Source organism: Watersipora subatra, chromosome 1 (genome assembly GCF_963576615.1).
Source record: "Watersipora subatra chromosome 1, tzWatSuba1.1, whole genome shotgun sequence".
Taxonomy (NCBI): domain Eukaryota; kingdom Metazoa; phylum Bryozoa; class Gymnolaemata; order Cheilostomatida; family Watersiporidae; genus Watersipora; species Watersipora subatra.
The window spans coordinates 48,422,555-48,444,487 of NC_088708.1; the positions used below are offsets into that span (position 1 = coordinate 48,422,555).

General features: G+C 36.5%; 2 protein-coding genes across 2 annotated transcripts in view; one reads left to right on the forward strand and one right to left on the reverse strand.

Annotated features, from left to right (window-relative positions):
• The first annotated feature begins 1,541 nt into the window (after window positions 1-1,541).
• Window positions 1,542-12,781, forward strand: LOC137393274 (ribosomal L1 domain-containing protein 1-like). The gene is made up of 8 exons (XM_068079758.1): window positions 1,542-1,604; window positions 2,744-2,889; window positions 3,563-3,707; window positions 5,613-5,761; window positions 6,045-6,146; window positions 7,730-7,896; window positions 8,937-9,095; window positions 11,481-12,781. Exons 1-8 carry the CDS (start codon window positions 1,581-1,583, stop codon window positions 12,470-12,472), a joined length of 1,884 nt encoding a protein of 627 aa, XP_067935859.1. The 5' UTR covers window positions 1,542-1,580; the 3' UTR covers window positions 12,473-12,781.
• Window positions 12,782-12,827: 46 nt separating this feature from the next.
• LOC137388399 (serine-rich adhesin for platelets-like) overlaps window positions 12,828-21,933 on the reverse strand; it is a 36,838-nt gene continuing 27,732 nt past the window's right edge. Inside the window, 8 exon segments of the mRNA XM_068074886.1 lie at window positions 12,828-12,967; window positions 13,455-13,618; window positions 14,135-14,331; window positions 15,653-15,941; window positions 17,046-17,186; window positions 17,893-18,029; window positions 19,204-20,593; window positions 21,161-21,376. Of these exon segments, the coding sequence (XP_067930987.1) occupies window positions 12,838-12,967; window positions 13,455-13,618; window positions 14,135-14,331; window positions 15,653-15,941; window positions 17,046-17,186; window positions 17,893-18,029; window positions 19,204-20,593; window positions 21,161-21,376 (2,664 nt within the window). The 3' untranslated portion in view covers window positions 12,828-12,837.

Consider the following 21,933-nt stretch of genomic DNA (forward strand, 5'->3'; position numbering starts at 1 on the left):
AATGATACAAATGATGATTGAGAAGCAGTGACTTGCCATTGCAATGTAGAAATTTCTGTCTCAGATTTTGGCAAAACCCAAACCACAATTGAAAAGGGCTCATAGCACGCCAGACTTTGATGTATTACTATTGTTAAGCTATGTACATTCATTTGCAGTCTGTTGCATGTAGTAGGAAAAACTATTCATACAGTTAACAGATATAAAATGCTACATATAGCATAATATTTTATATGCAGTACTTTCTAGCTTCCTAAATTTTTACTTATCTTACTTTTTACATTTCCATGAGGTGGACTAGGAGACACTTCTAGTCAAATCACTTCACTTCAACCATGTGTCAAAAAAATTACCATTTAGTAAAGTGGTTGTTAATGATAGCGCGTTATTGTGTAGAGCAGCTGACGAATAAATTAACATTTGAATATTGCATGTAGAACTATGCGCAAATTGATAGCTGTATTCGCAGTTATTCCATTGAATAAAGCTAGATCATTGCCGAAATAGATAAAGAACAACCTTTACTTGCATCCCCTTAGATCATTTTTTATAATATCACTCTTTCAAAGAATTAATGAACTTATAATATGAAAAACATTCTAGCTCTGTGTGGATGCAGTTTGTCGTTTAAAGTCCAATTCCTGTGCTAGTTCCACTAAAGACTATCAGCGTTTTGCGAATGTATCGCTGAAAGGTTCTACACGTACTGCAAGAAAATGATCTTTACATCAGAAATAAATAGTGAATGGTTGATTAAGAAACTCAGACTTACAATTTATAAACTATAATGCAAAATGCTTTATATTTGTTTTCAAAGGACTGGTTGGGACTGTAATATGCTCAAATATGCGTGTAGTAAAAAACTGGTGCTTCAATTTAGTAGTTCTACATAAGACTACCTAACAACATGATGTTAACAGATTGTTTCACTCGTTCACTTGAACATGACTAAACGGAACTTTTGAAAAGAGTACCATGTCTAAAACTTTCCTCAACCATGCTGCCAATACCGGTTATTCCTAAGTTTTAGGAAACCATGCGTTCTCTGTATTGTTAATATTTTGTGTGAGGCTTGCTATTCTTTCTGTTTTTCTGCCTGTCATCAGTTGTTATTGATAATGGTAAGTCTGGTTTAGACTTGCGCTATTGTTCTTCTAATGAGTCTTGTGAGGGTCATTTGGATTTACCTAATATGTATTTTCAAGTTTTTTACTTGTTGTTTTGCTGCCTCAGTATATAAAGATATAAAGATATAAATATAAGTATATAAATATATAAAGATATAAATATAAGTATATAAATATATAAAGATATAAATATAAGTATATAAATATATAAAGATATAAATGAAAATAATATTGTCAGTCTCTGTTACATCAAAGGACCAATGTTATACAACTGCCAAGCCACCTCAAGATTTGCCCGTCATAATAGTATTCATACGCAAAGTTTTTTATTTCTATTTTACATTCATATTTATTTATTTAGATGCTTGGAAACTGCTATGCATTGACTTTTTTGAATATTTTTGTTTCAGATAACATCCAGCAGTAGCTATAAGCTTCTGTGTTCTTCGAATTATGGACACGATTACAAATGAACAGGTAAGTTTTTGATTTGCATGTTTTTATAACTACAACCATGCATATATCAAAACTTTTGTATCTGTTAAAGTATGACCCAATTTAGATTGTAGTCAAATGTACATTAGATTTGAAGTCGTTCTGTGATTTCTGTCAACTAATTATTATGAATGAAACTAGTTCGGTTGTCAAGAGCAATCATGCATTCTCTTACTAAAATGATACCCAGAATATGATAAGGTAAAAAATGCTTATTCTGCCAAGATGCGTGTTTAAACCATTTTGCACATGATACATAATATAGATACTGCTGACTTGAGAGCTTTACCTTACTTCACCTTTACTTTAGTCTTACAAAATTCCACTATTATTTTAAACAACGATTTTCTTCATTACACAAGTTATTTTTGTGTTATTGAATATGTAACATTTATGGTTACTTATGATAGATATAACATTTTTTGTTTGGTCAAAACAATTGTGCTGGAAAACTGTTAGCAACTCACACATTTAAGTGTTAGTATTGCTCGATTATACTTTACAGATGCACCTTAAACATGCCGCTTGTATTTACCCCGAACCATACAAATAAATATGCGGAGATGGCACATTTGCCCATTTGAACACATTTTGACTGCATTATTTATTACCAACTGAAATTTTGTTTTTCAATTATACTATGCTATCACATCACTTATATTATTGTTGCTGAGCTGAAAGAGGCTGCCAGTCTAGAAATGTGAGCCACAATGACTAATGCTAGGAGCTAATAAATGACAGAGATATTTTTTACTATTCTATTCTTTGTAATTGGCACACATATGCAGTTAGTTATAACAGTTCAGTAACAGTTTGTTGAGAACCATTTAATATGGCTAAAATAATTACAGTACTAGCTCTGCTATAAATTTAATTCTGATGCTGTTATCGACTGGTTCAGCAGTGAAGAAGCTTTAGGTTAGAAAACAGTCAAGATGAATTTGGAACCAAAAAGAAGGAAGTGAGGAAAAGTGAGAGTGATATTCGTAGCAGCGGTAGAAGCCAACAATGATAAATAAATTTAATCAAGTGATTTTATTTTAGTTTCTGCAGTTATTATATGATGAACATTGCTTGTTTATTTCATTTGCAAATAAAATTATTTCCTCGCCGTTCTGTAGATTCTGAAAGCTATCACCTTCCTGCGACAAGAGAAGGAAAAAAAGAGTGATCTTTTTGCTGGTGTCCAGAGGTTTACACTTCAAGTCTGTATGTTCAAGCTGCCAGTGCTGCCAAAGGATGCAAAGAATAGCCAACTTGTCCGCGTGTGAGTAACCTATCCTTTCTTTTTATTTTCTACATACATGAGCACTCTTAAGAACTCATGCTGAAAAAGTTGGTTGGGAGAATCAGTCTTTTGCCATACGTATGGTGATGAATTTTTAGCTTGCTTCAGCTAGACCAGGGGTTCCCAACCTTTTTCATTCAGTTCCCCCCCCCCTTATGCCTTTTCATAAATTTGATTCGCCACGCACTTTCAACTCACATGACTAAAAACAACCGATACAAATTATAATCCCATTTTATTGTACATACTTTTTTTCTAAACATATAACAACATATAACAACATATTATTAATTTTTATGCTGCCTGCATACAACACACAGCAATACATGACCTTCGGCATAGCAGTTAATTGGTGTATGACTAGGTAAACTTACTATATAGATAAAAATCTGGATGGATTTGTTCACATATATCTGGGTTCTGACTAATAGCTTATTATTAGCAACTAACTAGTGTTATAGATAAAACCAAAATGTTAAATGATGAAACCCAAACTCACACGGCACTGCAGGACGTAAGATAAAAATTCTTATATTCCTCTTGCTCAGCTCTTATAGCATGCAGCTTCAGCAGTTGAGGTGATGCAGGTTACGCTGGTAGGTTACCCGCTTTGCAAGAGCTCATGTTAGCTAGCTCTTTGATTATGCTTCAGGGTGCTGCCACACATGCTGCCAAATGTTGATGCATGCTTGATCGTAAGTGATGGTGAGAACAAAAAGGATCGAACCAAGATAGAGGAGACAATTCAGCATTATGAGCAATTGCTGAACAAAGAAAAGATAACAGAGATAAAGGAAGTGAGTTCTGTACATCTGTTCTGTACCATTGTGTAGTTATATACACTGGTATTACTGTACTCGGTACATCTGACCATTGTATAGTTATATATACTGGTATTACTATACTCTATACATCTGACCATTGTATAGTTATATACACTGGTATTACTGTACTCTGTACATCTGACCATTGTAAAGTTATCTACAGGGGTACAGTGCGCCCTCATGACACGATTACCCTGATATACGATTGTTTTTACCTACGAAGTGGAGCTTGATGAATTTTTCATGCGACCGTATGAATCTTATTTCACCATACGAATTCAACAAAATTTTTGCCCGAGTTCAAATTTGGCAGTCGGTGTGCTTTAATGTACGTATAAATAACAAAGACACCGAAATGCTGTTCGCCAAAAATACACATTTTCACAACTCCTAAGAGACACAATGATCAATTTCTCTCAGCTCAGCTGAGAGTAGATTCTAGTGTATAAAACGGAATATTTTCCTTTTAAACCAGTAGCAAAGTTGTAGTTGCGATCCCGCCAAACAGAAGGTCAGTGGTCAGACAACTTTCCTTAGCCTGCTAACAAAATCCATTTTATTACGGAAACAGTATTGTTTAGATATCCTTGATGAATTAAGTGGAATAGGGTTTTAAACAGGTTCGCTAAGGGTTATATTTAAAGCGTAGACAGAAACTGATAAGTGATAAAATTTTAGTGATAAAAAGTGAAAATTCAATAAAATGGAAAAAAATACATACTAAAACTTGGCTTTAAGTGTGTGTGTTAACTAAGCTAAACTTATTTGAGGTGAGTTCAAAGTTTATGTTATACGTGCGTCTGTCTTGAAGGTAAGAACTCCTTACAGTACGTACTGCACACGGTACATTAATATGTTACATTTTATTGCAGATCATAACCACTAAATACAATTAAGTTACTGTAGGTAACTATAGTTACTAAGGTTAACATATTATTTTGTTACTAATTTTTAATATGTTTAGCACTTATATAAAGTTTTGCCGATTTTCATCTGGAGATGTTCGCATTATATAATTACTATGGTTTCTATACCCCTACATACAATTTATTCACCATGCGATGCCAACCTGGGAACGGATCAACATCGTATCCTTGAGGATGCACTGTATTACTGTTATCCCTTGCTGCTTCGCTGCCACCTTTCTCGGTTTCAGCACTTCACGGTTTAAAATGTTCATTAGAACATAAAAAGAAGTTAAGTAAAAGAGACATTAAATAATTAATATACATAAGTACATGAATTCACATACATGTGACTTACATCTCACAACCAACCTAGTTAATCACAAATACGAAGATTCAGACCAGGCGAATTCCAAACTACACCCGTACTATGTAAGTGTATTTTCTGGCCTGGCATACTGGGGCTGAAGTTAAAATATAAACTGAAGGTCAATCAAAATAACTTCAATTTATTTACTCATCATGAAGGAAATAAATACAATATATGTATATGTTTAGTAGTTCAAGTGTTTCAGTGTTAACATTTTTTCTCACACACATATACTTTAAAAATTAGTTTATATTTCGCGGATTTTCACATAATTATCGAGGGAGGACGCCGATCCCCATTAACTGCGAAAATTGAGGAATTCCTTTAGGAATTCCTTTACTATACTTTGTACATCTGACCATCATATAGTTAATGGCACTGATATCACTTCATTAACCATTATCAATCTGGTAGTCTTTCATTCTCTAGTTGTTATCTCAATATCTACGTACATAATAGAGTCGGTAGTTTTAGCTGTCTTACAATATGGGATATATTATAACATAAGGTAGAGAAGCGTAATGTGCCATTGTGCATGTGCAACTAATTGTGAATGGAGAGCACTGACACTGTGTAACACTCTATTTAAATTCTCTCTACCAGATTATTCCATTGCTCAAAATGAAGCTGGAATATCAAACATTCGAGGCCAAGTCAGCGCTGGCAACTAGCTACAATTTGGTGCTCGCTGATGCTTCTGTCTACAGATTCCTTCCTCCTCTCCTTGGCAAGGCATTTCACCGCAAAAAACGGTTAGTGCGTTGTGTTGCGTTTGGAGCGGTTGCAAAGTCATTCTACAAGGCTTCTCTGCGTTAAGTCAACTTGCATAATACAAATCTTGTGTTATTTCATGTTTCCATGTGACATGAATCTTAATTGTGCAATGACATTATGACATGCCTCCATAAGACGTGCCTCTACATGTGATATGACATGTTTTCATATTGCATGACCCCAAATGCGATACGAAATTATGACATGTGTTCATATGGCATGACTCTACAGGTACTATAATACTACTGTGCATCATTGCAGGACTCCTGTTCAAGTCAGCTTGCAAGGGACTGGAGTTGGTAAACGATTGAAGCAAAGTCTACGAACACAACTATGTGAGCTGTCATTCAAAGGGGCCAACAAGTAAGTTATCCCACTCTGCAGTCTGACTTTGTTCACATCTAACTATCCTATTTCTGTTTCAGGTTCACCAGATTATATCTATTTTGTGTAGGTTTTGCAAATTCCTGCGTTTGTTTTCATAAAAACTATCAACTGGTGTAGAAGGCACCCATTGCAGTTGTCGGTATCTATAACTCTCGTTACCTCTGCAAACCGATTTGTCAAGCATGTGAACCAATAGTTTTTACATCCTATGTACTTGAATTATGGAAAAATCTGCTCATATTACTATTGCTGATCTATGTGTGGTGGTTCTAACTTACCTGTTGCTATGGAATTTTATTATGTCACAGTTTAAATATAGTTTTTTTTCCATCCAGCTATACAATATTTGATGCCTTTTTCTCTCTGGCTTCTAACATCATCTGATACTTGCTCAATTATAACAATTTTTTATTTTCAACAGTAATGGTAAGAAACTATAGCCTTTACATGTGGCCAGTTAATTTGTAGTTGTCTCTCTTGTTGCATCTTGTTGCATTCAACATTACTGTAAACTCTTACAGTATCAATCTGAGGTAAGTTAGCTATAGACCAAGTGTCTACTTCGGGGCTCTCATTGCAGTTTGTAGTATTTTATATGGCGATAAAGATGACTTGTGTATGAGCAAATGTAATATAGATGAAGCTAACATTAGTGTTTTTGATATTAAAAGACTGCATATGATTGTCAGCTATTTAGATACAGCTAAAAACATAGAGGATGAGGCCAGCCACCCTCTTTCTTTTAATAAATGCAAATTTGATATTATATGAGACATTCTATATATCTAAGTGTTTGTTTGTCATATGTCCAGTTATAGCGATATATTTATTGGAGCGAAAAGAATGCTCCACACTGGTGTTGAACTCGGAAACAACGGTTCGCAGACAGGCGTGCTATCCACCGCACAGCCTAGTTGTGATATAATGGAATGATTAGCCGACTTGAATAATTCTCACAAGCTTGAAGATTATGATTGCGTGAGAGATCATGACGGCGCATAATGATTATAAGTATGATTATTACAAACTGTGGCAAACTAGCTGCGTGCCTTAGTGGTAGTACGCTTGGCTTCACATCTGTGCATCCGTAGAATGTATGGATTTGATTCTTGTGAGTACGCCATGTTTTTTCTTAACGCCTTGTTGGAAAACGGACACAGCCCTTACTTTTGTAAAGGTTTAGCCTAGCTTACTCAAATTCTCAAAAGCTCTCAGCTTACTTAAGAGTTACTCCAATTCATTGGATAAAGAAACTTAGCCAATAGCAACTACATTACCTGCCACTTTTTATAAGCCGTTTTAAATCTTGCACGAGTGTGTAGCATAAGAAGTAAGAAATGTTTGAATTATGCATTGGCCGGGCACACAGAAATAAACAAACACCGTCATTTAAAAGTTAAAATGGTAAATGTTGTATATGTTAATCAAAAATTAATTTTCTGTACAAAAACCTTTTTTATTACTCCGGGCAATGCCAGGCCTTCAACTAGTAGTATAATATATACTCCAAGAGAGATACGACACAGTGTAATATGTATAATCGTTGTCTCATTTTGTAGCTCTGTAGTTGTTGGTGAGGGGGAGATGACAGACGAGGAGATAGCTGAGAATGTAAAGGCAGCAGTTACCAAGTTAGCTGAGGTGCTGCCTGGTGGGGAAAACAACATTTTCAAGTTTAACCTGAGACTTCATGACTCCATAGTGCTTCCCATATACATCTCGGGCGGTACGTTCCTTGTTTATGTCGAGTTCCTTGTTTATGTCGAGTTCCTTGTTTATGTCGAGCTCCTTGTTTATGTCGAGTTCCTTGTCTATGTTGAGTAATCTTTTGACGCTCTTATTTTATTCTCTGCATTACATGACTATGTTTATGATAATATTGTCTGTGTCAAGTTTCGGAATTCTCTTGACAATCAAAGAGTAGATCGGTTGTGACGTTGTTCAGTGACACAGTATGTTTTTTGACAGTTCATTTTGTGTCATGAGAATAATGTCTGCAGTTTTACTGTCAGTAGCCATAGGCTTGCGTAATCTTCATATGATCAAACCTCTACAGTGTGAAATATTAGCAAAGGTACAACGTAATTTCTGGCTGATATTTAAAATTACTTAAAAAATTGAAATTTTATATGTGAGGAGAGAAATCTGATAGAAATTTAAAACGGAAGAAAACTTAATGACAAATTTATATTTCAAGTTAATCTAAATTGTATATAGCATAAGTTCAGTAAATCACTCGCTACCTCTGAAGATATGCACATTGCTAAGTCTACACCTCCATTCATGTGTCTCTTAAGTAAAGCATTAAAAGCCCTCTTTTAACTGATTAGTACTTTAATAATTTAGTTTTTGCGTATCATTTAAGCTTTTTTACCTTTCGCTTTTTATGCAGTTTATTGCAATGTATTCGTTTTAATGCTATATGTAATTATTGTCAGTATTTGGGTTTTTGGTGGGGATATAGATCGATGCAAATAAAATACAATAGATCTTTGGCTTTTAACATCTTTTTCGAGGTTTTTATTCAAGTATATGAAATCAAGTCACTAAAACTTTTCTGTCTCCAAAATACCATCCACAGTAAAAGTCAAGTAATGTATTCGTATAAAAAAGTTTGTTTCAACTTGTATTAACAGTTTAACTTAGTATGTCAGTGTTTGATTGGGTGTTTTTGATGGTCGGTTCTCATTTCTTCGTATGATATGTATATGGCTTCATTTCCTGCCGACTATTGACATGCATGCATTTACTATTGTACTTCTACAGCTGACAGAGCTTCTGTTCCGGTCCCTCCTTTGCCTGAGATGTATGAGAATCAAGGAGAGACACTAGAAGATGAAGTTTCTACAGTCAAAGGCAAAGTGACCATCAAGCCCGATGGTTCGGTGATCATTACCAAGGCTGATGGCAGGAAGGAGGTTATCAGTGAGTCTTCGCCCACATTATCTCTGCCTGCATTCTATTGGTTGTTTATATTATCACAGCAGCTTTAGTTGCTGATGCTTATTTTAGCTTGCAAGTAAAATTCTGTCGCATAGCCTGAGATTCACATTGTTCACAATTGATTTCACTCTCCTAAGGTGTGAGCCGCAGAAGTTGCAGGATTTTAGCAATAACGTTTATTGACCAATCAAAATGTGTAATCGCACGCATCGCATATTCTGATTGGTCATGTTATTTCCCCTACAAGCTCCAAATCTTTTGCAGCTTACGATTTGATATAAATGGTTCAGTCGCAGATGAGGCCCTCAAATTCTAAACTTCTAAATCTGATGTTTGTAGTGTTGGTCTTGACACTATGAGACTTTCTTTGCTAAGCGGTTGCCCACCCTATGGCACCAACGACGCCTTAAGAAACAGTCAAAAATATCATTTTTCCTAACGCTTGTAGTAGTTGGGCAGATGAGTGAGGCAGCCGCAGACTTGTGGGCTATTGTACTTAGCTATAATCAAGTCTTAAGTTACTAACAGTGCCATTCACCAAACTTCATTAAAATCTCACCTTGAATGACTGGCTATTGCAATATTTTACTGATATAAAGTTGGAATACAAAGTTTAAAAACTCAGCACAAGCCCATTCATCCGTGTACTCTTCCATTAGAATTTTTTGGGTGGTGACTTTAGCGTAGGCTAGTCTTGGCTGATTTAAATGTATGTTGAAATTGACAAAAATAAAATATATGAAAGGTTTTTTATGATCGTAGATATGATCTATTTGATTAAAATAAACCACAGTGTACACCTTTGTATTTATCATATACAGTACACAGGACTCTGAGTGTATAAGGCTGGGGTAGGAGTCGTCAACCTACTCTAGTCTTTTAACTCTTTAAAGTTCGTATTAATTTTCAAGACAATTTCAAAAGCCGACATGGCCATACATAATCTTTCATAACTTGAGAAGGTATTTCTTTAAATTACTAATTGCATCTTATTCAGCACAAAACTTCATTTTTAATGATATAAAAAATAGCTAGCTTTATTAAACTCTTCTATTCCATAATAGGGGGAAAAATGGTTCAGTGAAATAATTTCTTAATCGCCTCCAAATTGCAGGAGAACAATAGAATAAGAACAATTTTGGCTACAAGAACAAAAAATAATGTTACACATATTTTGTGACCTCATGTTAGCCATGTACACCATAGTGAGTACTGCAACCTTGTCATCATAGTAGCTTTATTGTTTTGCATTACAGAGGATATGTTTCCATCAAGCACAACAAGGAGTTATTAGTAGAATCTTAGAAGTTGTGTGATCACTGCTCTTTTGTGTTTTTTAAAGCTCAACGTGGGGAGGTTCTTTGTGAGTTTGTACAAAATAAAAGTGTTGACTACGGCTATTTCTGAGCTAATTAAAAAAAATTCATTTCTATTTCTAATACTTACTGAGAAACTTTCGAAATCTGCTGCAACCAATCAAAAGCTTTGCTAAAAACGCTTTTGATTGGTTGCAGCAGAATCAGAAACTCTTGGAGAGTTCACACAACGAAATTCGCGTCGATCGTGTTACTCATTTTATATCAATAAGAAAAACTAAACTGGATACTTGGCTCTGGCATCTTAGGCTTTATTTTCTATTGCCAATTTTGAAAAATAATAAAACCACTTAATTTACCGATATAAGATTTGAAATAGGATGCAACGTGTATAGATTTTTGTGGAGAACAGCTAAAAAAATTTTTAGCAACTGTTAGCGGTTGCCATGCAACAAACAAATGAACTGCGCAGTGTCAGAAAGCCGCTTGATGCAGTTTGCGGACTTTAGAGAGTTGGTAGTTTTATGAGACAATCACTATACAGTGCACTCCCTGATTATGATGTTCGTTATATGTTTTTTGTATTAGATAATTACTACAGGTTTCTATATCTCTCTATATGACATTTTCACCTTATGATGCCAATGCCGGAACGAATTAATATTGTATGGCGGGGGTACCACTGTATTTCACATATTACCTACTCTCTTATTAGATGTGTGTATAGTTTATGGTGTAACATAGTAAAACATGTTTTAAAAAGTTGTTTTCTAGACATGGAACGGGTTAAAATTATTTACATAAATCGTACTGTGGTAAAGATTTGTATTTTGAACAAATTGCTTTTCAAGCAACCTTTTTTGGAACAGATTATGGTTCCAAACCGAAATTTAACGGTATATCATTTGAAATAAAAGAACATCAGATAACTACATTGGCGAAGTTCAACGGCTTTTTCAAGCTCAGTAATTTAGAGGTATTCGCTTGCTTCTGTCAGGCATATGCCGATGGCAAGCAGAATTGCTAAATTTGATTGCATTTATGTTCACAGGACCTGATACTGAGAAAACTGTGCCTAGTGTGAATATTCCACCTCGCAAAACCCAAATAAGAAGAGGCAGGAGAGGTCACCGAGGAGGTCTGGCAAAAAAGAAGAGTGTCACTGGGAAACCTGCTGAACGCGCCAGAAAAAGATTAGAAAAAATGAGAAGTAAACCATTATCCTCGAATAAAGTGAACCCCATTACAGGGTCGCAGCCAGATGTTGAGGTCAATGCTAAATCACCCGCGCTAGGTTCAAGTGCGAGCAAGAAAAGAAAGCTTGAGGCACCCTCTACTCCAGCTCATCTCTCTCCTAAGCAGTCTCACCAATCGCAAACACAGGAGACCAGTGCTGCTGCGACACCCACAGCAAAAAGCATTAACATGAAATCGCCTTTAAAATCAGGGAAGAAATCTGTCAAGACACCTGGCAAGGCTAAATCACCAGTCAAATCTAAAACGCCTGCCAAGACCACTGCTAATGAAACTACAACTGCAGCAAAGACTCCAGCTAAGCAGGCCACAACTGCAGCAAACACACCAGCTAAGCTGGCCACAACTGCAGCCAAGACATCAGCTAAGCAGGCCACACTTACTGCCAAGACACCAGCTAAGCAGGCCACACCTACTGCCAAGACACCACCTAAGCAGACCACACCTACTGCCAAGACACCAGCTAAACAGGCAACACCTACTGCCAAGACACCAGCTAAACAGTCCACACCTACTGCCAAGAAACTGGCCAAGGTTTCTATGCGTACTGCCAAGACTCCTGCCAAAGAGTCCTGCCTTCCGATTAAAAAATCATCCAGCCCAGTAACTCCACTAATGAAGAGATCTGATATGTCACCTGCACATGCTGCTAATTCGATTAGAAAGACACCACGAACAGGGTCCAGAGCTGTTAAAGAGACTATGAAAACACCAAAATCTGACAGCAAATTGAAGGTAACCAAAACTCCTTTAAAAACTCCAACCACATCAAAAAAGATGAAAGCTTAGCTATCTGTGAGAGGACTCGACTGTGACTGGCATTATTACGCAGTATTAAAACTTGTCTTTGCACCCACAGAGTTGTGCTTCAGTGTATTTTATAATATTCATTTTTATCATTCATTTTCTGGGAATGATTTAAGCATAAAAACAAAATATACTACGAAACAGTGTAAAACAAAATAATGTTGGAAATATTTTGAGTATTTACATTGAGTACTAAAACTCTAAAACTCTGGCAACCTTGCATGCCAATGTGTCGGGGAGCATATTAGTATGTGTAATGTGTCTAAGCGTGAGATTTCCTTACAATAAGAATGTCATCATAATAAATAATGTCTTCTAAAGCAGTGAGTGCTAACATGAAAAGTGCATTAACGTCGGGATGAGACAGACACAGTCTTCTTTTGCCAAAGGTGATTGTGTATAGTTATGGCATCGATAGACACTGACAGGTGCTTCGTTGATAGTACTTCTGTAAACTTCTTTCCTCCTGAATTATACCTACAAATAGGCATGAGAGAAAATGCCAAGCTATTTTTGTGGATGGAGTTTGATGAAGTAGTAAAATTGAAACACAAAAATATAAAAAAGCAACTAGCAATAGATTAGTAACAGAAACAAGAGTAATATCTAGTAGCAATAACTAGATATCCTAGAAAGATGACCTCAGCTTTACCATTAGGCCTAAGATAATGAAGGCAGCGTGGCACTCGTCATTTGCAACAAGTTAGTTCCTAAAGTGAGAGGCTGGAAATTTTCTGCGCAATTTTGCAAAACAATTCCTTTGGTGTAGATTTTGGTAACTCTTGTGCGCGAGTTTAAAACTGTAGCGACCAATAAACTGCAGTTTAAAGTCAAATTGCAAAGGCTCCGTGTGCAGTAACCTAATTTGTAGTTGTCACTCTATATATTGGCATAAAATTCACTCTTTCTGGCCAGCATATAGTAGAAACTCTATATTGACTTTACTGACTAGTTACACACTTACTTATAGAATCTGTGGCACATATCATCTTTAATATACTTGGGGCCCTGTCCATGAATCTTGGTACACTCCTCCGAGTCAGGCTCATAACTGTATATTGCTTTGTAAGTCTGATTGCCATCACGGAATAATATTAGAAAGTGTTTTCCATCGGATCGAGCGATCTCCTACATTTAAAAATTTATAGACAGTCATCTATTAGTTCGCTAACTAAACTTTATGGAATAAAAATCATGACTGCATAACAAATTGATCATTATGTTATTGATCATCATTATGATCATTAGATCAATATGTTATGCAGTCAAGATTTTTGTTCCATAATGTTGCTAGCAATCTGATGTAGTCAGATTGCTAGCAACATAAGAACAGTAAAAGGACATTGTGACTTACAGCCGTGCATTCAGACTATACACATAATACAGTCTGTATACATGCATTTGAACAGTGTAGAAAGAAAGGATAGCCTTATGTTCACAAATAAATTACCTCATGTACTTATACACCATATTTTACTAACGACACTCATGTCAGTATACATCCAGTCACCCTGACCTTCCCTATTTGCACTTGCTCTCCTGGCAGCCTCTGTTATCACACATGCAATTACCTTCTCGTCTTTTGCACTTATGCTTCTAATTTCTGTGACTCACATGCTCCATCTATTTAAAGCATATACAAACCTCTAGCACTTTATTCTTGTTGTCAGTGTTCACAACACCAGCTAAGCAACAATGGCTCATAGCATTTATTATAATGGTTCGATTGGACTTCTGCTTTGAGCTGGGCTTCACATAGAGCTTTGGCCCTGAGTACTCATCTGGGGGAGCTTCTATAACACCCCGTGAAGATGCCTTGCTCCGACTACTTAAGCTTCCAGCTAAAAGACAACCAATTTTCAAATTAGTGGCTGGGGAAAGTCTCTGTTTAAGCTATCAATAAATAAGTTAGTCAATGCTATGATACTGTTTAATCTTCATCTAGGATTCCATATTATCTGGCGGTGGCGATGATATTTGTCCAACTTTCAATTTACAACCTGTACCAAATTACATGCAAACATCAAACCAAATCAAGAACTAAATTGAGGCAAGACAACTTTTGCAATCACATATAAGATGTAAAAGGCACTCTAGTAACTAACCATTGTTAGCGTGAGCAGCCCTCTTTATCCTACCATACTGGTGTGTGTGCAGTATTAGGTTGATATACCAATGGTAAGACACCCACTAGCAGTAAACTAATGAAACAGCGATGCATGGATGGGTATTTGCCCTCATAAACCCTCATTGTATTGCATTTATCATCTTGGCAATTCATAAACTGCTCAGTAAACACTCAGGTAGCCTTCAGTAAACAAGTTTGAGCAGATTACTGTCGACTAAGAATTGTTTCCTCTTATGTCATATTGCAACAAGAGCAGACAACTCCATATTTAGTTGTCATCTTATCACTGTTGATTAAGCTTTTGGGAACACTGATCTAAACATATAGTTTTAAAAATTGATCCTGGTATTGGCACCGATACGGAAGGTTAAATAACTAAATAAGTAATACCAAATAGTTTTTAAATAAATTTGGCCATGCAGATACTGTCTCTAAATGTACGGTAATAGTATCTTAGCTTATTACACTAGCAAAAACAATAAACTGAAAGTTTTCATCACTCAGATATAAACCTCTAGTGAATACCAATCCTAAAAACCACTTTGATTGACTCTTGAGCAACATGGCTGATAAGTTGGTGAAGAAAAAGTTTTCTAGTTTTACTCAGAATGTAAATAATGTGTGCTACACTTGTCGTTTACAGTGATGAGAATAACAACGGATTACAGGCAAAAGGCTAAGAATGAAATGCACTCTTTTCGTTATTAGTATAATTAAATTTAATTTATTATAAGCTCTTCTTTCTTAAATACTAACAAATAAATATATCTTATGTATAATTTCTGTATTAAACGAAACAATCTACCAGGCAATATAAAATATTTGGATTTGCATTTGAATCAGGTTAGCATGTGGTGAGGATCAGTGGGTTGGATTAGTATCTGAACTGGTTTTGTATTTGGATCACATTTCTAACCACGAATGTTTACTGAGCAGGTCCCAATTTTCCTCAGTAAATTCTGATAAAAACAGTCTTGTCCATGTACCTCACTAATCTCAATCATATGGATAATGTACAGCAATTAAAAGGTTACCTGTGGAGCTAGTTGCAGGACTAATTGGTCGGCGATGAGTCAGGTTTCCTGAGTTGAGAGACACAGTGAAGGATGTGGCGGAGTCAATCTGGTTGGAGGCCCTTAGAGAGCTCTCATCAGCTGAGGAGCCAGCCCAGTGTATGGAGGCAGGCCTCTCGTGCCTCTTCTGTTTCTGCCTGAAGTTGGCCCTCATTTCTGGAGGCAAATCCTCTTCGAACTTCCTGGTTTGGAATTGTTGTAAAATAGCCTCCTTCTTCGCTTTTTCCTCAAGCTTTTTCTTTTCAGCCTCCTAATGAGGAATCCAGAAATATAGATGTGTCAATCACTCTCACTATGGCTGCCGGTCAAATCCACGAACTATAGCCTCATTATAGTATTATTGCAGGTAGATAAAGTATCTTACAAATACTCCAACTGTGCACACACTAGCAGACATTCTACTAGTACAGTTCAGTCAGAATCTTTGCCAACCAATTTTTTTTATTATTAACGAGTGTTTGTGTGTGCCAATGGCGACAGTATAATAATTGTCAGACAGAAACTGTTTTAAAAATTTGACAATAATCTTTTTTAACTTCTATGTTATCCAATAGCGAACTCAACCAAATTGCTAGATTATTAGATTGTGTACAGATGACTATTGTTTAGTTATTTTCTGTCTTTACAAGAAGCACAAGCTACTTTACACAGTACAAATAGTAGTAGTAACAGTAATAGTAACTATAGTAATAGTGACAGTAACTGAAATAGCGAAATCAAGCCATAATCTTTGCGGATTGCAAAGCTATCAACTAGCAGATCTAATAGTCTTTTTATGATTTACATAATGGACCTTTACTTTTTTTTGCTACTAATGAGTTTTACTCATTATCTATACAAATTAATAGATCCAGCATGTTGTTACACTGGCTGACAATGCTGTAAACCGTTGTCATGGAGACATGACATGATAGCAACCCAGAGGCACAGTAAGCATGTGATCCTACCGATGTGTTTCATTAGGATATTTTGTAATAGTAGCAATGTAATGTAATTTCAACAACTGATTTGAACAGAGAGCGTGAGAGGTCACATGATGGCCCTCTTCAATTAATAGCTCAAGAGCTAATCTACTGCTGTGGAGAACAAACACTAAATAGATGTAGATATGATTGAAATAAGAGTATAAAACGAGCAGATAAAAGGTTTTTGCAAGTTTGGTTATTTATTTCTATCAGCTTCACTTCTATACAACGACAGTCTATAGTGAAGAGACCATCAGTTCAGGAGCTCTGCTACCACCATCATCCTGAACTACTGCACCAGCATGATGGTCATCAATTAGTCTTAACTGCTAAATTATCAATTATCGATCGTTTTCATATCCAATAGAAGTCAAACCAAAAACATTTACCATCTCCTTCATTTTAGCAGCTTCCGATTTAGCGGCCAACTCTGCAATCTTTTGCTGTTTTTTGAGTTCTTGGTTCTCTCTCCTCTTTAACTGCATCATGATCACCTTTTCTTTCCTCTTTCTTAACTCCTCCTCCGAAGGCTGCAATGAATAACCCACAAATTTAGGCGCCTGTCACAACGAATCTGCTTTTTACATAGACTCTAATCTAACATCAACATTTAATGGGTCAATTGTTATGCTTGCACAACAATTATACCATCAATTCTTGTTTAGTTTTTAAAAATCAGTTGCAATTGTGATTTATAAATTATCACAATTGTTACCATATCCCTGTGTTACTATAAATGTGTATGATATCACATACGTGTGCGCATAAATATCCTTGCACATGATCTAGGATGCATAATAGCTATCTTTTGCTAACAGAATTCCATATATTAGCAGTATATAAACACACAGCTTCTTAGCGTACAACTAATCATTGATGGACTACCAAACGATGAATATTCATTTTTTCTTATTTGCACTACACATGCATCTTTCATCAATAGCTTAAAAAACCAGTTGGCACAATGCTGTGTAGTTACTGGAATTAAATAATAAAAATTATCATATAACAAACATTTTATATAATATTAACAACTTTTATTATGAACAAAAGCTACATATCAAAGTTATGACAATCCTTATACTTTTATTGCTGATGGAAGAGCTTCAACGGGAAAAATACCATCCTTCACTGCATTAGAAATGAGATCCTTAGAAACTTGTGAATCATAGGAGACACGGCTAGGCCACTGAGAACTGTTGAACGAATGATGGATATATCTGATCTTGTGCCTACCTGAGCCTGCTCAGCCACTATGAATCCGACTCCAGGCTGATTGAGGAGGTCACCTCGAGGAGTTGTCATGTCCCACGTTGCTCTTTTAGGTTTGTTTCCACCAGCTCTTGGAGTTCCCTCTCCACTTTCCATTGAACCTACATGATTGTGTACACAACTACCATGCTAACCATGTTTGTGCAAGGAAAGATCGGCAATATAATTACAAGGCTACAGTCGGTGAAAACAGCAAAATACTTTGTGAAACTTAAAATACCAAAAGCATTGAACCTGGCATATGAATTCAGTCCTTTAGAATAATTACATTGTTTGGTGAATCCATCAAACATTGTAGCAAACATTATTAGATGAAGACATTTAATTCGATTTTATTTATTTGACAACTTGAAAAGCAATAATAAAGACTTTGATTAAGTACACTAAAATTGGACACTAATTAATAATTGCACTAAAACAATTCATTATATGAAACTATATAAACAACTGAAAACCAAATGTTTATGTTATTATTATGTTATTATTATTATTTTACGTTTACGATAAATAGAAATGTAGGTTCAGCAATAAAAAGATTCTTGGTAGTGTGAGTGATAGAAATAACTTACATCAAAGATCTTGATATGGAGTTCTTAATATTTAGGGTTTCACATTAAATTTTTACCGGTTTTCTCTTACAGAATTGTAATGTTTGAAACATTTTAAAAACTGCATGTTGAAAAAATTTTTGTATGACAAGACAAATGTTTGCTCAGGTTTTATCAGACGTGTCCAAAACTTTGCATGTATAGATGACCATAAGTCAAAGTTTGACTGTACAGATAATTATGACTTGAACCTACATGTAGACATAATCAACTCGGGGCACAATAACTGCTTGTACTATATTGTGTACAAACTACCTAATCAGGGAACAGTCTAAAAGTTCTTCACATGTTAATATGTTCTTGTACATTAATACAATTTATTCAAATCAGAACTTTTACAAATGTTCATTTACAAACTATTCAAATTATTAAAACTATTGAGTAATTATATGAATATTATTTTACACAAATGTTTGGCTTTTAATAACAAAACAGCATATTTTAAGGTATTTTATATAATATTGAACCAGATCTTAGATTACAAAGTATTTTTATAGAGCAAAGTAATTGTGATAAAATGAAAAGCTTTTATTCGTTTATTTTTACCTGGCTTATTCAATATTTAACATGACAATGCAATTCTACATCAAGTAGACCAAAACACTACTAGCACCATCAACACCACCAACCATTAACATCATGAACACCACCAACACCATCGACTCACCGCTGCCGTATGAATGAACTGATATTTTGTCTTCATTCTCTGCACTCGAGCCTCTCATCTGTGTGAAGTCATGCGGAGGCTGTACGGCTGTAGACGCATGTGCAGATGACAAGTCAGCTAAGGTGTTCTCCAAGTCCGATGAGCCAGATGAGACTTTGCGATGTTGTCCTTGACCTAAACTGGCCCTATAACCTTGATTAGAGAGAGGAAGTTCTGGCTCAGATGCCAGTTGGCTGTAACTGGCGACAGTAGGAGGACTAAAGGGTAAATTAGTGTTTGGAATGGGATCAGCGTTATGCTGTTTCTTAATGTCATTCCTGATGGCATCCATCGCGCTGCTCAGTGAAATGTTAGTCTCAGCCGGTTTGATTTCATTTTCTGCATTGCCATACGGAGTATTGAGTTTATAGGCAGACTGACGCGCTGAGGGTGGATCGTCAGGTGCAGCAACAAATTCATAAGGCGCTCGCACCGGCGTAGAAGAGTTAGCGGATGAACCTAGAGGATGATCCGAAGTTTGCAATGAGCCATGTCTTGAAGTAGTGTGGGGTGGTATGGTAGATGTCCCGTGCCTAGAAATAGCTAGTGGCTGTTGTTCAGAGCTACGCACCAATTGAGAGTTACTGTCACGTTCAACCATCTCTTCAGGAACAGTTGCATTGATGTCTTTTGTCGGTGGACTGTAAAAGATCTGGCTATGTCTCAGAGCCTCTCTCATTGGCGTGTCAATGGAAGCATCATGTATACCACCAGAGCATGACTCAATCATCGAATGCGGACGCTGCTGTCTGCGCATCAGCTCAGCAGCTAGCGGACGCCTCATAGGCGTGTCATCATCATACGATGTAATCTGTCTTGTATCACTGCTGTAGAGTTGTTGTCTCATGGGTGTGTCATCATCATAAGATGTATTCTGTCTTGGATCACTGCGGTAGAGTTGTTGTCTCATGGGTGTGTCAATAGAGGTATTGTGAGTCGAGTGAGTGTCTACTTTGGATGATACGGCAGCAGGGAGACTTTGATTGAGATCTGGACTCGGTTGAAAAGGCGCCAACCCAGAAAGATCAGTTGAGTCTTTGCTGATGTCACCACTCGCTAGAAACTGGTATCCCGGTTTCATCGGAGTGTCGATTGTTTCATCAAAAACGTTTGTGAGCTGCTGGTGATTGTTGGTCACCTTGTTCGACATAGCAAGCCTCGAAGTGGGACCTCCGATTACTTCCCGTGCTGGAGTGTCTGACATGCTCAGGTTGAGAGGTAACTGATGTCCTGGCAACTGTCGAATTTCCAAAGTGTCTGAGTTCATCTGTTGCCTGACCTCACGAACAGGCGTGTCTTCGGGTGAGCCAAACTGTAGCTTGTTGGATGGTCTTCGACTCTTCTGTGATGTCTAAAAAGTTATTTTTACCGGAATGCTTTGCATTTATAACGCAAAACTTCATTGTAGCCAACGATAAGTACACTAAAAATTTCTAATTGGTGTCACATGGAAAACTCTTCTATCTAGCAACCTTTTGTGACACAAACTTGAGTAATTTGCAAGGTTATTTGAAGATTTGAAAACGGAATGCTTGCTTGCTGCGCTATCACACGCAAGAATGTTCGTTAGCATTTAATCCTCACTTTTGGAAAGATAACCTATATGTTATTAACGTCAAATTAAAAAAATTCAGCACAGCTTCATTTGTGTGGAAAGTAACCAGTTTATCCAGTTTACGCAGTTCATGCAACGCCCTCCACCATTATAAGTGTTATTAAAGGCCCGATGACTGACAACTCATCTATGACATTCTCCGCATTAAATAGTTGTGATTGAATTAAACTTACACACAGCTAATTTTAAGTGTTCAGAAATGAACATGCATATCACACAAGTGGAAGGAATGTGAGACAACTATAAAAGCTAGACAATGATTTAGAGGTGGTGAAGTTACCAAATAACTGCTAGAAGACTCACCCTGGTCTGAGGTGCAGCATCTGGTGGAGGCTGGAAGATTTGATGGGCTTCTGATGCAGCTGGTTGTCTTACAGGCAGAGCGATTTTTTCTGCATGGTCGTCGTCGTAGCCAGGAAAGAGAGGAGTGGTATCTGCTGACCATTTCTTTCTACCAGCTGAACTATCAGTTGATGTGCTAGAAATTGGCACTGGAGCTGCTTCAGGTGTTTCTGTAGCCTTTATAGAATATATATGAGCCTCCGAGTTGAAATTAGCAAAACTAACAAGCTATTAACAGAACAGCAGCTTCTATTAATTTACAATTCAGTAGGATATCCAGTAAATCTGAAGACTTCAACAAAAGTAACTCAAGTCCTACCTAACTTTAACAAGAGTAAATCAAGTTCTCAAAAGTTTCAAGGATAAAATATGGGGTATTGAGAGGAATGCAATTTGGAGCATGCACTAGGCTCATGCCGGACTTAAAAAAACAATTTTCTCAGACACCCCAGCGAACATTTCACTCTCAAGACATGCTTACACTAAGGACAGTATACTGGAGATGTACCAACATTGACCAATGCACTCAATGCTAAGTTATTGATAATTGGTATTTAAAAGAACCGACAAACTCGGCATTGTGGATATTCCAAAAAGTATTTGTATCGACAAATAAAATGCAACCACTTCCAACTACTGAATGAGCAGCTTCCAGCAATCGAACCACGTCTGCTGCATGAATAAATAGTCATTTGTGTGTTCACAATAAATAAGACCTGTTATGCTGACCACTA

Excerpts from the sequence above, each read along its gene's own strand:
- LOC137393274 (XM_068079758.1), top strand. The coding sequence starts at position 1,581 with ATGGACACGATTACAAATGAACAG. Across the intron at positions 6,147-7,729 it reads TCATTCAAAGGGGCCAACAA|CTCTGTAGTTGTTGGTGAGG; the intron begins GTAAGTTATCCC and ends CTCATTTTGTAG. Across the intron at positions 7,897-8,936 it reads TCCCATATACATCTCGGGCG|CTGACAGAGCTTCTGTTCCG; the intron begins GTACGTTCCTTG and ends GTACTTCTACAG.